Source organism: Lontra canadensis, unplaced genomic scaffold (assembly GCF_010015895.1).
Source record: "Lontra canadensis isolate GAN:19392208 unplaced genomic scaffold, GSC_riverotter_1.0 scaffold5, whole genome shotgun sequence".
Classification (NCBI taxonomy): Eukaryota; Metazoa; Chordata; class Mammalia; order Carnivora; family Mustelidae; genus Lontra; species Lontra canadensis.
Genome location: NW_022630999.1, coordinates 10755845 through 10769761, shown reverse-complemented (window position 1 = coordinate 10769761; position 13917 = coordinate 10755845). Strand labels below are relative to the sequence as shown.

General features: G+C 39.0%; 1 protein-coding gene across 3 annotated transcripts in view; it reads left to right on the top strand.

Moving 5' to 3' along the window:
* Positions 1–13917, top strand: part of EMB (embigin) — a 44268-nt gene that overhangs the window by 5751 nt on the left and 24600 nt on the right. For 2 of the 3 annotated variants that reach the window (XM_032851444.1, XM_032851443.1), the window contains exons 2-3: positions 5711–5800; positions 7372–7461. In XM_032851444.1, coding sequence (XP_032707335.1) covers positions 5711–5800; positions 7372–7461 — 180 coding nt within the window. The remainder of the gene's footprint in view (positions 1–5710; positions 5801–7371; positions 7462–13917) is intronic. The other variant, XM_032851445.1, reaches the window with a different exon arrangement.

The following is a 13917-nucleotide window of genomic DNA, read 5'->3' as shown; positions in this document are numbered from 1 at the left end:
AAGGGTGGTAAGAAATGTTCTTGCTTTAAAATATCTACGCGTAAAATACATCAAAAGGACCTCAGGGCCACAGGGCCATTTGAAGATTATTAAAAAACATCCCTTTGAAGAATCAGAGTTGAGGATATTCCTGCTGTGAAATCAGGGTTTTCAGCCTTGGCATTATTGACATTTGGGGCTGGATAATTCTCTGTTGTGGGGCATTGTCATTGCAGAATGCTTAGTAGCAGCTCTGGCCTCTCCTATGTAGTGGGTGAGTTGTGTCTCCAAAAAAGTCGTGTTCAAGTCCTGACTGTTCGTACCCACGAAACATCATTTGAGAGTAATGTCTTTGCAGATGTAATCAAGTTAGCATGAGGTCATACTAGATTAGGGTAGACCTTTAACCCAATGACTGTGGTCTTTATGAAAGAAACCAGAGGGAGATTTGGATAGGGAGACAGACATACTCAGAGGGAAGATGGCTGTGAGATGGAGCTAGAGATGGGAGTGAGGCCAATAAGAGTCAAGGAATGCCAAGGATTGCTGGCCACCCCCAAAAGCTAGGAAGAGGCAGGGAGGTTTTCTTCCCTAGAGCCTCCAGAGGGGGCAAAGCCCTGCACCTTGATTTCAGGCTTCCCGTCTCCAGAACTATGAGAGAATAAACTTCTGGTGTTTTAAGCTGCTGTGTTTGTGGCAATTTTTTCTGACAGCCCTAGGAAACTACTGTAACCTATTAGATACAAGTAGTAACCTCCTTCAAGTTGTGGCATCCACATGTCTCCAGACATTGCTACATGTCCCATGGAGGGCAAAAGTCAGCTCCAGGTGAGAACCACTGAACAGAATCTAGGTCTTATCAAAGAAAAATCTAGTGGGTGAAACATTGGAAAAACCCACAGTCATTAGAAAGAACAGGAATGCTAGTCAGACTTCTGGTGTTTTATTTCTTAAGAGTTTTATTTGGTCTAAGATTCACTGTTAACATATTTTAATGACCACTTAGAGGTAGTCTGAACAAGAGTTTTTAACGCTGCCTTTTGACATGGATTTTATTGCAATAATCCGTTTTCAAAGGAAAGATCAATTTGTTTATATTTCAATATGACCAAGGTTTAAAACCAGTCTTACAAGGCTTTGGAAAAGTGCGCACTGTTCTTGCTATTAGGCTTTTTAATTGTTCTTCAATTGTTGTTGGTCTAAAAATGGCCCTTTTTTTTTTTTTTTAAAGAGGGAGAGAGTGTGTGTGTGAATGTGTGCAAGTAGAGTGGGGGAGGGGCCGAAGGAGAAGGAGAATGTTAAGCAGCCTCCATGCCCAGCTCAGAGCCCAGTGCAGGGCTCGCCCTCACAACCCTGAGATCATAACCTGAGCTGAAATCAAGAGATGCTTAACTGACTGAGCCACCCAGGTGCCCCTAAAAATGGCCTTTTGCTCAGTGGTTCTCATTCTATGGAGAAAAGATAATGGGCTTTCTGTTTGTTTTTTTAACTGTCCCTGACTTAGAAGACTGACTTATAAAATGTCCCCATCAGGAATTTATTTTCTTGCCAAACCTTCTTTTCTTGACAAACTCTCTGTGGATTATAGTGTCTGGGAATCAATATAGCCTTAATTCTCCCCTTCTCTTCTTTCTACTATTGCCATTATAGATGGGATAAGAATACTGTATTCCTAGCTTCCAGAAGTAGAACTCTAAAAGCACTATTTATTAGAAATATTGGTAATTAGATATTTTAATGCTATAGTTTAGCCATATCATGCCTTAAATGGCCTTTACAATTTGGCATGGCATCTTGGGGTTATATATAGCATTGCTTCCATGAGGAAATGTATTCCGAATTCCAAACCTTTGTTTTATAAATAGTATGTATTATCCATTCCTAGGTTATAGGGTTTTTATAATTGGGCTATACATTTATAATACTGTGTATCAGAATGCTAAAATTAAAATTTAATAAAAATATTGGTAATTATGCATATTGATAGCAATCAGTACATTATATGGAGGAGAGCGAGAAAGAGAGAGAATGATATTTACCCTAATAATAGCTTTTACTTACACCTTTCTCTACATGAAATCTAGACCCTTCCAGGATCATAAAATATAATAAAGTTGTTTGGGGGGGGGATTTAGAGAAAATGCTTATTTTTTTTTTAAAGATTATGTTTATTTATTTGACAGAGAGAGATAGTGGGAGAGGGAACACAAGCAGGAGGTATTGGAGAGGGAGAAGCAGGCTTCCCACCGAGCAGGGAGCCCAATGTGGGACTCGATCCCAGGACTCTGGAATCATGGCCTGAGCCTAAGGCAGACGCTCAACCAACTGAGCCACCCAGGTGCCCCCAAAATGCTTATTCTTAAACAGAGTTGTGATTGAACTTTTCTGATCTAGAGGAAAGCAAATGTGAAGACCCAATGTAGTGTTCTGGTGTTACTTATCCTTTTTTTTTTCTTCCCAATTTACTTCAATTAAAATGGAGCTCCAGAATGAAATATGTAAAAATGTTACCTTAATATTGTAAGTAGAAATTATAACGTTTATCTCTTAAAAATATTAATAGCGTATATTATAAGCCCATCTAGCAATGTCTATTTTAAAATGTAATATGTGACAGATATTTAAGTAGAGACCATTTTGCTATTTTACAGAAACTAACAATAGGTGAAAATTGGGTCGTTACTCAGCTCTTTGATGCAACACTGGCATGCCCCTTGCCCCTGTAGAGGGAGAAAAATCTTTAATCTTTAGAAAAACTATTAGATGTTACTTCTTAATGTGGCATTTTTGCCACTAACTGTAAAAGAAGTCGGGGTGGAAAGTTTCCTGCCATGATTAAGAGAGGGATGAGCGTGACAACTTGAGGAATGTATGCTGTGATCTTGGCGCCATCACTCAGTATTAGACTCTTCTGATCCTCCCTCTTTTTTCCATGAAATGAAACCCCGAGTAACAAGTCAGAGGGAGGACTTGGATTAGGATCCAAATTCCTGCCTCTCCATTTTGTGTTTCTTTTTGTGACTCAGCCTAATCCTTTAGGGGGAGTATTCAAACCACATCTGCCTGACTCTCCTGCCAGTTTCCTTTAAACACCCATCTCTGCCTCCTGCCAGTTGTCCTCCTACGGAAAGCAGTAAGGTTTACGTTCCCACTTCTTTGATTTAAAAAAAAAAAAAAAAAAAAAAAAAAAAAACTTGGCTAAGCAAAGAACTTCTCACTTTTACTATTCTAGCACCTTCTGTGGAAGGCCCTGCTTTTTCCACTCTAGACGTTTGTGTACGTTGCCTTTTGGAGGGACTTTCCTTGAGGCAAAAACAAACAAACAAACAAACGAACAAACAAAAAAACCACAAGAATAGCACATGTTCTTTTGCACTTCGGGCTTGTTCAGTGGAATCTGAAACCTGATCAAGAAAAATGCTTTAGAGGGGATACGAAGTTAGGGTACAGGTGGTGGCTGGTTTATGGATGTCTGTATTTTTAATCTATGGACAGGTGGTGGGAAGTGGTTGTAACAGCTCGTATCTTCTGGAGCTGCCCAAACTTCTCTATTCTTGAAGCTTGACTTTTTTCCCCCCTCCCATTCCATCAGCTCCTGTGAGCTTAGATTTTGCCCAAGCCGCGTCTAGACCTCTCTTCTCTTGTGCTAATATAGGTAGGCTCTCCCATCCAGGCCCGATACCGAGAAATGGCAAAATAACCCCAGCCTCTGAGCTTATCTCTGTGGCATCATCTCCACCTCTGTTCCACCTCCAGAGTCTCTCAAAGATGTAAATCAGGCTTCATCCTCTGCCTCTCCCCTGCCAAGCTGGAAAATACACGGGCTAGTAGTTATAGTCATACTATGAATGGTGGCACTCTGAAATTTTAATGACTCTCACTTACAAACTGGGGGCCTAAATCGCTGTTATTATCATCCATGTGGTCCTGTAGGGACCGAGTTTGCTCAGCTTCCTGCTCCTTACCAGCATCAAGCACGGATCAAGTGCTCCCTGTATTCACTTATTTAAATAAAATAGGAAGGATAAAACACATGTTTTCAGCTTATGTCACTTTCTTATTGCTTTTGATAGTGTGACTAATACTACTAATAATATGAATAAATAATATTAGATGATCTCAAAGGATTATGGTCTTGTTTTAGGGATAAAGAGTGTGATGAGAAACCTCACAATTACATTCACCTCTGGAGTAGGCTAGGCCAAGAAAGGAGACTCCCTAGCAAGGAAGCAAAGATATCAAAGCTTATGTTTTGCACGTTTCACTGAACGGATGATCTAGAACAGCTCATTCCTTCCCAACCACACCTTCCTGGCTTTCTATCTGTAAGTCAAAAGCATCTACTTTCTTCTTTCTGAGATATTTCCTCTTAAATACAACCTCTAAGTGAGCTATGCCCTAAGAATGGAAAAACAATTTTTTTCATCAGAAAAAGAATGTTGATAGGAGCCTTTTGGGCTGTGTGTGCATGTGTGTGTGTGTGTGTGTGTGTGTGTGTGAGAGAGAGAGAGAGAGAGAGACAGAGACAGAGACAGAGACGTGGAGACAGAAAGAATATGTATGAATGAATATTAAATGTGAGTGGAAGAAATGTTTTCTATTCTTGATAGCCCAGTCAGACACTCAGGGCATATTTTCTTGTACAATCACTGTCAGGGGGTGGTATGATTTACATATTAAATTTGTTAAAAGGATGACTTTATGAGAAAGTGCCCTCCACCTTCCAAAGCTGCTTTAGAAGTGATCCAGCCTTTGGAACACAGCTTACTGGAGAGTGAGGTTCTGCTAGGTAGATTTGTTTATTAGGCAATGTTGTCAAACGTGTGCATAAGCGGAGGCAACAAAGGTGATCACCAGCTTTGATAATATTTTTCATACATGTAAGAAAAGAACTGGAAATCTAATCTTGCACTAGGAGTAAGTTTCTGCTCAGAGTATTAGGAAAGTGAAATAAAAAAAAGGCTCAGGTTTAATTTAAACTGAATGAGAAGTTTTAAGAATGCAGCCAAGACTACAGTCTTTTCCCCTTTTCTGACTTATTTGATGGAATTGGGGTCGTTTTTATGGGAGATAAGTTCTGATGCCTCACAAAGAACAGTAGCCACTGTACCAAAAAAAAAAAAAAAAAAAAAGTTTTGAGGAGAGTGGAAGGGAGGAAATGGAAACCTTTTTTTTTCAATAAAGATTTTGAAAAGGTGAGAGAAATGGCAGAGGAGAACCAAAAGTCAGTTTGGTAGAGCCGGTCTATAACTGTAGCTGGAAAACCAAACAACAGAAACTCTCACTGTGATCCATTTTCTCTTCTCTGTCCTCATTTTATGCCCTTTATTATGGTCTCTCTGTCTCTCTTTGTTCACTCACCTTCTTTCTGCCTCTTTGTGTCTGTCTTTTTCCCGGCAGTCTTGTCTCATTCTTCAGTATCTTCATGTATGTTTCATAAAGAAACTACAAATGGTAGGATAAGACAATAAATTTTTTTAAGCTACTTGATTAAATCAGTAGGGATTTTTCAGTAAATAAAAGAGCATAGAAAAAGTTGGAAATTTGGTCGCATTTGATAGCCCAATATATTTCTGAATATCTGCGAATGTATGAGATCTAGTTCCTTGGAGCTTCCTGAAAACGTTATTTTTCACTAATAGTATACAATATAGAATATTAGCTGTTACAAAATAGCTTGCAGTCATTTCATCTTGATAATAATATGCGATCGCATTTTCTTTTCTTACAGCTTCACCTCTTACAAGTCTACCCATCCCAGAAGTAATGATGACAAAATACTCCAACCTTTCCTTGAAGAGTCATAACATCTCACTGACTGGTAAATGTGTTGCCTTTCAAATAATACAGTGCCCCCCAAAGTTTTTATTTTTAAGTAAGCCATTGCATTTTGCCTCATAAATTATTAATCCTTGCTCACGGTCTGGTGGGAGACACACACACCAGTACCTCCTACAATTAGAACACAGTATGTGGGAGTCTACCGCAATGAGGGCAGTGTTTACTCTGTGTGCTGGGAGGGGGCGGCTGGCCAGAGTGGGAAGCCTGAGAAGGACTCTCTAGAAGAGGGACACCTGGGAAGAAGGGAGGGTTCATTTTGATTGGCATATACTCTTAAGTTTTCTTCTGTTCTTGCGGTGCCTCCGTTCAGATCTCTCTGCATTGAAGAGGGAATTTGTGTACCCGTGGAAGAGCTTTAGGCAGGGAAATTAAAAATGCTATCGAGTGAGTCAATGACAGTGCCATGGAAAAGTAAGGAAGGCATTCTGCACTGAAACTCAACTTGGCTTTCTTTTTCACAGTCTTAGATTCCAGTAGTTCAAAAGGAATCACAGATTTTTTTTAAAGGAGTAAGAGTAATTGTCTATTTTAGGAACAATGTTACAGGTGTAATTAGAATTTAAATATTGTAAACGCATTTTTTACAGAGTCAATAACATGTTTTCTCGTTATCTGTTCAGTCTTTAACTGTACTTTAGTCTTAAGAACTGTTTCTCTCTTTCTCATATGAATGAAAGCTATGCTTCCCTCATCTCCCATCTGATACCAAAAGAATGTTTGCACTGCCCTTTTGGGGTAGAAAACTTTTTTTATTATCTTGTACAACACCTGTTTTTTCTCAGGTTCTATTCCAATATTTGGAGTTTATTCTAGATTGTAAAAAGTACTTACCTTACCACCTGGGTGGCTCATCTGCCTTCAGCTCAGGTCGTGATCCTGGGGTCCTGGGATCAAGCCCCACGTAGGGCTCCCTACTTAGCAGGGAATCTGCATCCCCTTCTCCCTCTGCCCCTCCCCTTTGCTAATGCTCTCTCTGTCAAATAAATAAAACCTTTTTTTAAAAAAGCACTTACAGGGGCGCCTGGGTGGCTCAGTGGGTTAAAGCCTCTGCCTCCAGCTCAGGTCGTGATCTCAGGGTCCTGGAATCGAGCCCCGCATCAGGATCTCTGCTCAGCAGGGAGCCTGATTCCCCCCACCCCACCCCCAACCCTGCTTGCCTCTCTGCCTACTTGTGATCTCTGATTGTCAAATAAATAAATAAAATCTTTAAAAAACAACAATAAGGGCGCCTGGGTGGCTCAGTGGGTTAAGCTGCTACCTTCGGCTCAGGTCATCATCTCATGGTCCTGGGATCGAGTCCCACATCGGGGGAGCCTGCTTCCCTCTCTCTCTCTCTGCCTGCCTGTCTACTGTGATTTCTGTCAAATAAATAAATAAAATCTTTAAAAACAACAACAACAACAAAAGCACTGACAACAATCCTATGTTATTTTTTAAATTAATTTTATTTTACATTAATAGTGTACAATATAGCATTTTAGCTGTTAAAAACTAGCTTATAGTCATTTCATCTTGAAAATAATATGCGATCTCATTTTCTTCTTCTTACAGCTTCACCTCTTACAAGTCTACCCATCCCAGAAGTAATGATGACAAAATACTCCAGCCTTTTCTTGGAGAGTCATAACATCTCACTGACTGGTAAATGTGTTGCCTTGCAAATAATTTTTGAAACCCTGTTTTCATGTTCTAGTTATTGGTTTCCTCTGTCAGATGAAGTTTTGCTTTGAGAGAGATCCGTATGAGAACATGAGTTTGCAAATCCTTTGAGTATCCAGGTAATGTAGGCAGCAGACACCCTTCCTTACCCAGTAAGGACCCTGGGGGAAAAAGGGTTAGTGTCCAAGAAGAGAGGAAAAAGTGGACATTTTAGTTGATGTGGGGTTGGTTATTTACCTAATCTGTTTGGAAGGTTAAACTCCTGACTACTCTTTTACTGTAATACTATCATTAAAACCAGTATTCTTGCTGCTATGAAGAGACCAGTGGTCCGTAGTTGTCTGTTAGTTACCTATTAGTTACCTTCTGCCTTAGCTTGATCAAACCTTAAACAAGTTTTTCTTCCTCCCGGGCCCCTGAACTTTAGTTTGACCCAAGTCTGAGCAGCACTAATGCTTGACTACAGTGTGATCATGCTTCCTGCTCCCCCCGTTAGTTTGTCCCATTTCCTCTCAAAAGTTCCTGCTAGCCTGCTTACCCCTCCCTAGAAAAGAAAGGCATTTTCTGTTTGACTTTGAGATGCTTGCAGACAGATCCAAAGTTCGGTGCATCTTCCTTATTGCAATAGACTTTTTGAATAAAATCTCTGTTTACATAGATCTGGATTTGTTTTTATATGACAAAAGAAAAGATTTGACATTCATTTTGAAAGACTGGATTTCCAACCTGTGGCCTACATGGTTGCGTTTTCCTGTAGGTTATTGTTCTGGTTGCCCTTGCATCAAAAAATTTGGTCTTAGGAACTGCCTTCCTGAAATATAGAAGTTAAATCTGAAGATATGTTTATGCTTACTAGGAACCATAGGCTTTCTTCCTACTGCTATCTCTAGGATTTTTAACCTCCCTGATGAATGGAATGTTTTCATGTGGTCATATTTATGTTTACTTGAATTGCACATTTTTTTTTAAATTTTATTTTTTCAGTGTTCCAAGATTCATTGTTTACACACCACACCCAGTGCTCCATGCAATATGTGCCCTCCTTAATACCCACCACCTGGCTCACCCATCCCCCCACCCCCCTGCATATATTTCTGCGTTGTCCTTACTGTTTTCTCTTTCCCTCAGGCCCTTTTAGAAACTAGAGATGAAATGTTTCTTGTAGAGAGATTCAAATATAATACATTAGTTGCACATTTTGGACCAGCATGACATTGGCCCAGCTCTTAGCAGCTTACTTACCAAAGATGCTAGAGGGGCACCCGGGTGGCTCAGTTGGTTAGGCGGCTGCCTTCGGCTCAGTTCATGATCCCAGGGTCCTGGGATTGAGCCCCACATCGGGCTCCCTGCTCAGCAGGGAGGTCTGCTTTACCCTCTCCCACTGCCTGCCTTTCCCTTTGCTTGTGCTCTCTTAATCTCTGTCAAATAAATAAATAAAATCTTAAATAAAACAACAACAAAGATGCTAGAGACTGGGGGAACACAAGGTGCTGTGCCTGGGAGAATGGGAAACATGACCTTTGATTCACGGATGCCTGGTTGTTTACTTATCTTGTGTTTTCAAAATGTTGTTAGTTATTTACTTAACAGACACATGGGACTGACTTCATACAATGTTTATATTTCTAAATGTAACTTAATTTAGCCCTCATAATATCCCTGTGCAGTAGGTACTACTACTGTTTGCAATTTACAAATGAGGAAAAGGAGGCACAAAGAACTTAAATGAACTGAACAAGGCCCAGGTGATAAGTCAGAGCTTGGTTCTGAATCCAGGCGGTCTGGCGCCAGGGGCCATGCTATTGTTCATTATATATGCTGTCTTTCTTAGTGCCCAATTATTCATTTCCTTCAACAGCATTATTAAAATAATTATGTCTATTTTAAGGGAATTTACGTTATTTTTGAAACCATGTAAAAAGTTCCAAAAACAATGAAAAACAGAAGTATTTTAATTACCTTATTTTTAAATACGTGCAAATCGCATTTGCAGAGATAATGAATATATTGGTGATAGTATAATTGACAAGTAAGAATAAAAGGTTTCTTTTTTTTTTTTTTGCTTTTGTTTTTGTTTTTCCTTTCTGATATCCCTGGGTTTTAAAGCTTCTCTTTTGATAATGGACTTTTTTTTTTACATCAGTGAACTAAGCTTCCCATTGTCAGCATTTGAAATTCATTGTTTGCATTACAGCAATTAGAACATTTCTTTATTGTTACTTTTATTTTTCTTTCTTTGCCTCTGCATATTACAGTGATTGGTATCTCAATCAGTGTGTTATAGTTTAACCAAAGAGGTTAAAATCAAAACACCACTGGGCAGTACTCTTGACCATCCTGGTAATGTTGGGGTAGGCTCTCCCAATAACAAATTTTATTTACCATGTTGAAATGTGAGCAGCTGGCCTGATGAGGTCCTGGTGAGACAAGGAGTTAGACAAAGCAGTCACTCAGGGAAGAGATACTTAGATTATGGTATCGAGTGAAATTTGGGAGGACTAGTTAAGGTCAGGAAAGGTAGCCATGTTCCCTAGAGCCTGCCAGGCAAGAGGTCAGTGTTAAGACCTCTCAGACTCCAAGGCCAGGTACCTGTTCCATGACATGAGAAGAGGGTGTTCGGGAAGAGAGAACAAGAAGTGGGGTTTTTTTTTGTTTTGTTTTCTTTGTTTGTTTTTTTAGCTTAAAAAGAAAAAGAATAGTGAGTCCCTTACATTTGGCTGCTCAGACATTTTGTGGCAGGGAAGACCCTACTAGAATGACTTCAAGGAGGTTCAAATGTGTATGATGTTTCTCAGTCATCACACCTGATGAAAAGACTGCTGAGGTACATGCCTGTGAACTGAAGTCATGTTAGTCTTCCTTGTGCTTGTTGACAGGGCATTTGAGTTCTAAGAGTCACAGATCTAAGAACGAGGGCTTGAATCTAGGCAAGGAGAGGAGCAGGAACTGAAAATCCCCAGAAAGCTGATCTTTGCAGAAAACTGGAACTGAAGACCCTCAGAAGGCTATAAACATGGTGAAAAATATTTGACCTGGGATGTGGGGAGGGCTGGGGAACCAGAGTGGATCTGCACAAGGCCACCCACGATAAGTGGGCTTCCTGGTTTTAGCTTTGTTCTGAATCAAAAACAAAGACTTCCCTGAGTACTCAAAGTCAAAGGCCTGCCCTCAGTGGCATTGAGATTGCAAATTTACATTCCCTGCGTGACACGCAAGCCTTGCAAGCTGAGAAATAACACAAACATGACCCTGGTTCTGCCGGAAAGCAAATGGAAGAAAACATTTATGGCAGGACACTTTGCCTGCTCTGGCTATGGATCTGGGCTGAGGACTTGCTCACAAATAAAAATACAATGATGTGGACCCCAAGACTGAGAGTGAACTAAAGAACAGTAGGATTAGATTGTCCAGAATTTAAGATGACAGAAATAGTGGGTAGAGTTACAGAAGAAGAAATATTGTAAAACAGGGGAAAACAATAGTATGTTATCAAAAAAAAAAAAAAAGATAAAGCATGTTTGAAAAATAGCCAAATAGAATTTCAAAGGGGTAAAATCTCAGCTTGTCAGAGGATGTCAAAGCCCTTTTGACCACCCTCTGCTTCTGTCTCAGCTGAGCTCTTTCCAGGGGTAACCTCTGTTCCATGTATGTACTTATGTGTGTATTCATAGAAACTGTAGAGTCCTATGGGACATTGTGTTGTATTCTTTAATATTAGTGGTTTAAATCCATATGTATCGTCCTGAATTTTTTGTCGATCAGTGTTAGTTCTTGAGATCTAGCCATATTACATGGACATACCTTATTTCTTTTACTTGTGTGCACAGTATAAACATACCAGTTTTCTTAAACATTTTCCTCTAAATGGACCCTAGTTTGCTTAAATTGTTTTCAGTTGTAAACCATTCAATAATGAAGACTTCTTTCTACATCTCTCTCTCTGGGCATGACTGTGTGTGTTCCTTTGGGATAAATGCTACAGGGTAGAATTGCTGAATTAGGAATTGTGTGCATTTTAATTTTAATACATACTTGCAAATTGCCCGCCAAAGTAGCAGTTTACCTTTTCCCTCACTCCCATATTTGACTGTAATCCTCCTTAGTTCCTGACTAGCACCACTCGATATTATTAAATTCTTTCATCTTTGCCAGCAGGATTGCTAAAAGCTGTATTACTGTTGTTTTAATTTGCGTTTTGGAGTTGGACATACTTATGTATATATGGTGTGTTTGTGTTAATACCCTGTATCCGTTTTCCTGTTGGGTTTATATACTTTTTAATTGGTGCGAGACAGCTATACACTTTAAATTCTAATTTGCACTTTTTATTGAAATTGCAAATATTGTCTCCCAGTTGTCTTTAAACATTTATAAGGTGTTTTTTATTGTGAAGAAGTTTCATTGTTTTTGTTTTCTCCTATCATTTTTGCAGAAATATTTTCATAGGAGTTTTTTACCCTTCAGTTTTTAATCCTTTTGAAATATAGATTTATGTACTGTGTGTGATAGGGCACTAACTTTATTAAATTATTATTTTAATATAGATAGCCAAGGTCTCAACACCCTGTACTGAATAGTTCTTTTTCCTACGGCTTTGAAATATCACCCTAATCATATTCCAAATTCCTATGTGCTACTCTGTTCCTTTATTGTTTCAATATTTTTCAAACATTTTAGAGAGTTGGACAAAGTAAGGAATAAATTTACCTTGTAAACTGATTTACCACCCATGCACACACATGGGCAAACACACACATGATACAAAGTATGCATTAAGCAACACACACACCTCACAGATGTGTTGCACTGATAAGTTTCTCTTCTCTTTCAATCCATTAAAAAACAAATTTGGTTGGGGCACCTGGGTGGCTCAGTGGGTTAAAGCCTCTGTCTTCGGCTCAGGACATGATCCCAGGGTCCTGGGATCGAGCCCCACATTGGGCTCTCTGCTCAGCAGGGAGCCTGCTTCCTCCTCTCTCTCTCTGCCTGTCTCTCTGCCTACTTGTGATCTCTGTCTGTCAAATAAATAAAATCTTAAAAAAAATAAAATAAAAAATAAATAAAAAACAAATTTGGTGATAACTATTAACTTGACTTCCTGACCATTAAGTTTCCAACTTGCAATCCAGAAAATTCTACCTATTTATTCCATTAATTTCTTGGTATTTTCCAGCATCATTAACACATTAATCTTTTTTTGAAACATTATGATACATCTTTATATCTTTGTTCTTTGTTTTTTAACATAGGTTTTCCAATGTCTTACATTTTCACTCTTTCATGTAGATTTTTTTGGAATCAAGTTCCACAACAAATACTTATTGGATTTTGGCTGCTTTTTCACTAAATTTATAGAATAATTTGGAGAATTAATGATTTTATTATATTGTATTACTATCTATAATTTAGATCTCATTTGACTTAAGATTTCTGTTACAGTTTTTTTTCCTTTTTAAAAAGTATTAAAAATAATAATTATATATACTTAGGGTGTACAACATGATGGTTTTATATATAAATATATATAGTGAAATGTTGCTACAGTCAACTAATAAACCTGTCATCTCACAAAGTAATTTTTTTCTATGATGAGTTTACCTGAAATCTACTATCTTAGCATATTTCCAGTGTTCAATACAACATTATTTTTTTAAGACTTTATTTATTTATTTGAGAGACAGAGAGAGAGAGACAGAGCGAGAGAACATGAGAGGGGAGGTCAGAGTAAGAAGCAGACTCCCCATGGAGCTGGGAGTCTGATGTGGGACTCGATCCCAGGACTCTGGGATCATGACCTGAGCTGAAGGCAGTTGCTTAACCAACTGAGCCACACAGGCACCCTCAATACAGCATTATTAAGTAGAATCTTCATGCCTTCCATTAGTTGTCTAGTCTTATCCTACATAATTGCAACTTTGTACTTTTTGACCAGAATCTCCCCATTCTCCCTGCCCTCCCCCTACCGCCCCCCCACTGCCCCCCCCCCCCAGTCCCTGGTAACCATCCCTTTACTCTCTGTTTCAATAAGTTCAACTTTCTTCTTCTTTTTTAAGAGTCTACCTATAAATAAAAAAAAAAAAAATTGTCTTTCTCTGTCTGGCTTATTTCACTTAGCATAATGTCTTCCAGATTCATCCTTGTTATTATAAAAGGCAGACTTTCCTTCTTTCTCATGTCTGAATAAGTCCATCTTCTTTACCCGTCCTTCCTTCTGCAGGCACTTGGGTTGTTTCCACATCTTGGTTCATGAACAATGCTGCAGTGTTCATGGCAGTACAAATATCTCTTTGGGATCCCAATTTTATTTCCTTTAGGTATATACTCAGAAATAGGATTGCTGGGTCATATGGCAGTTCTACTTTTTAGTTTTTTGAGGAAGCCCCATACCGTTTTCCATTATGGCTGTACCAATTTACGATCCCACCAACATTGTATAGG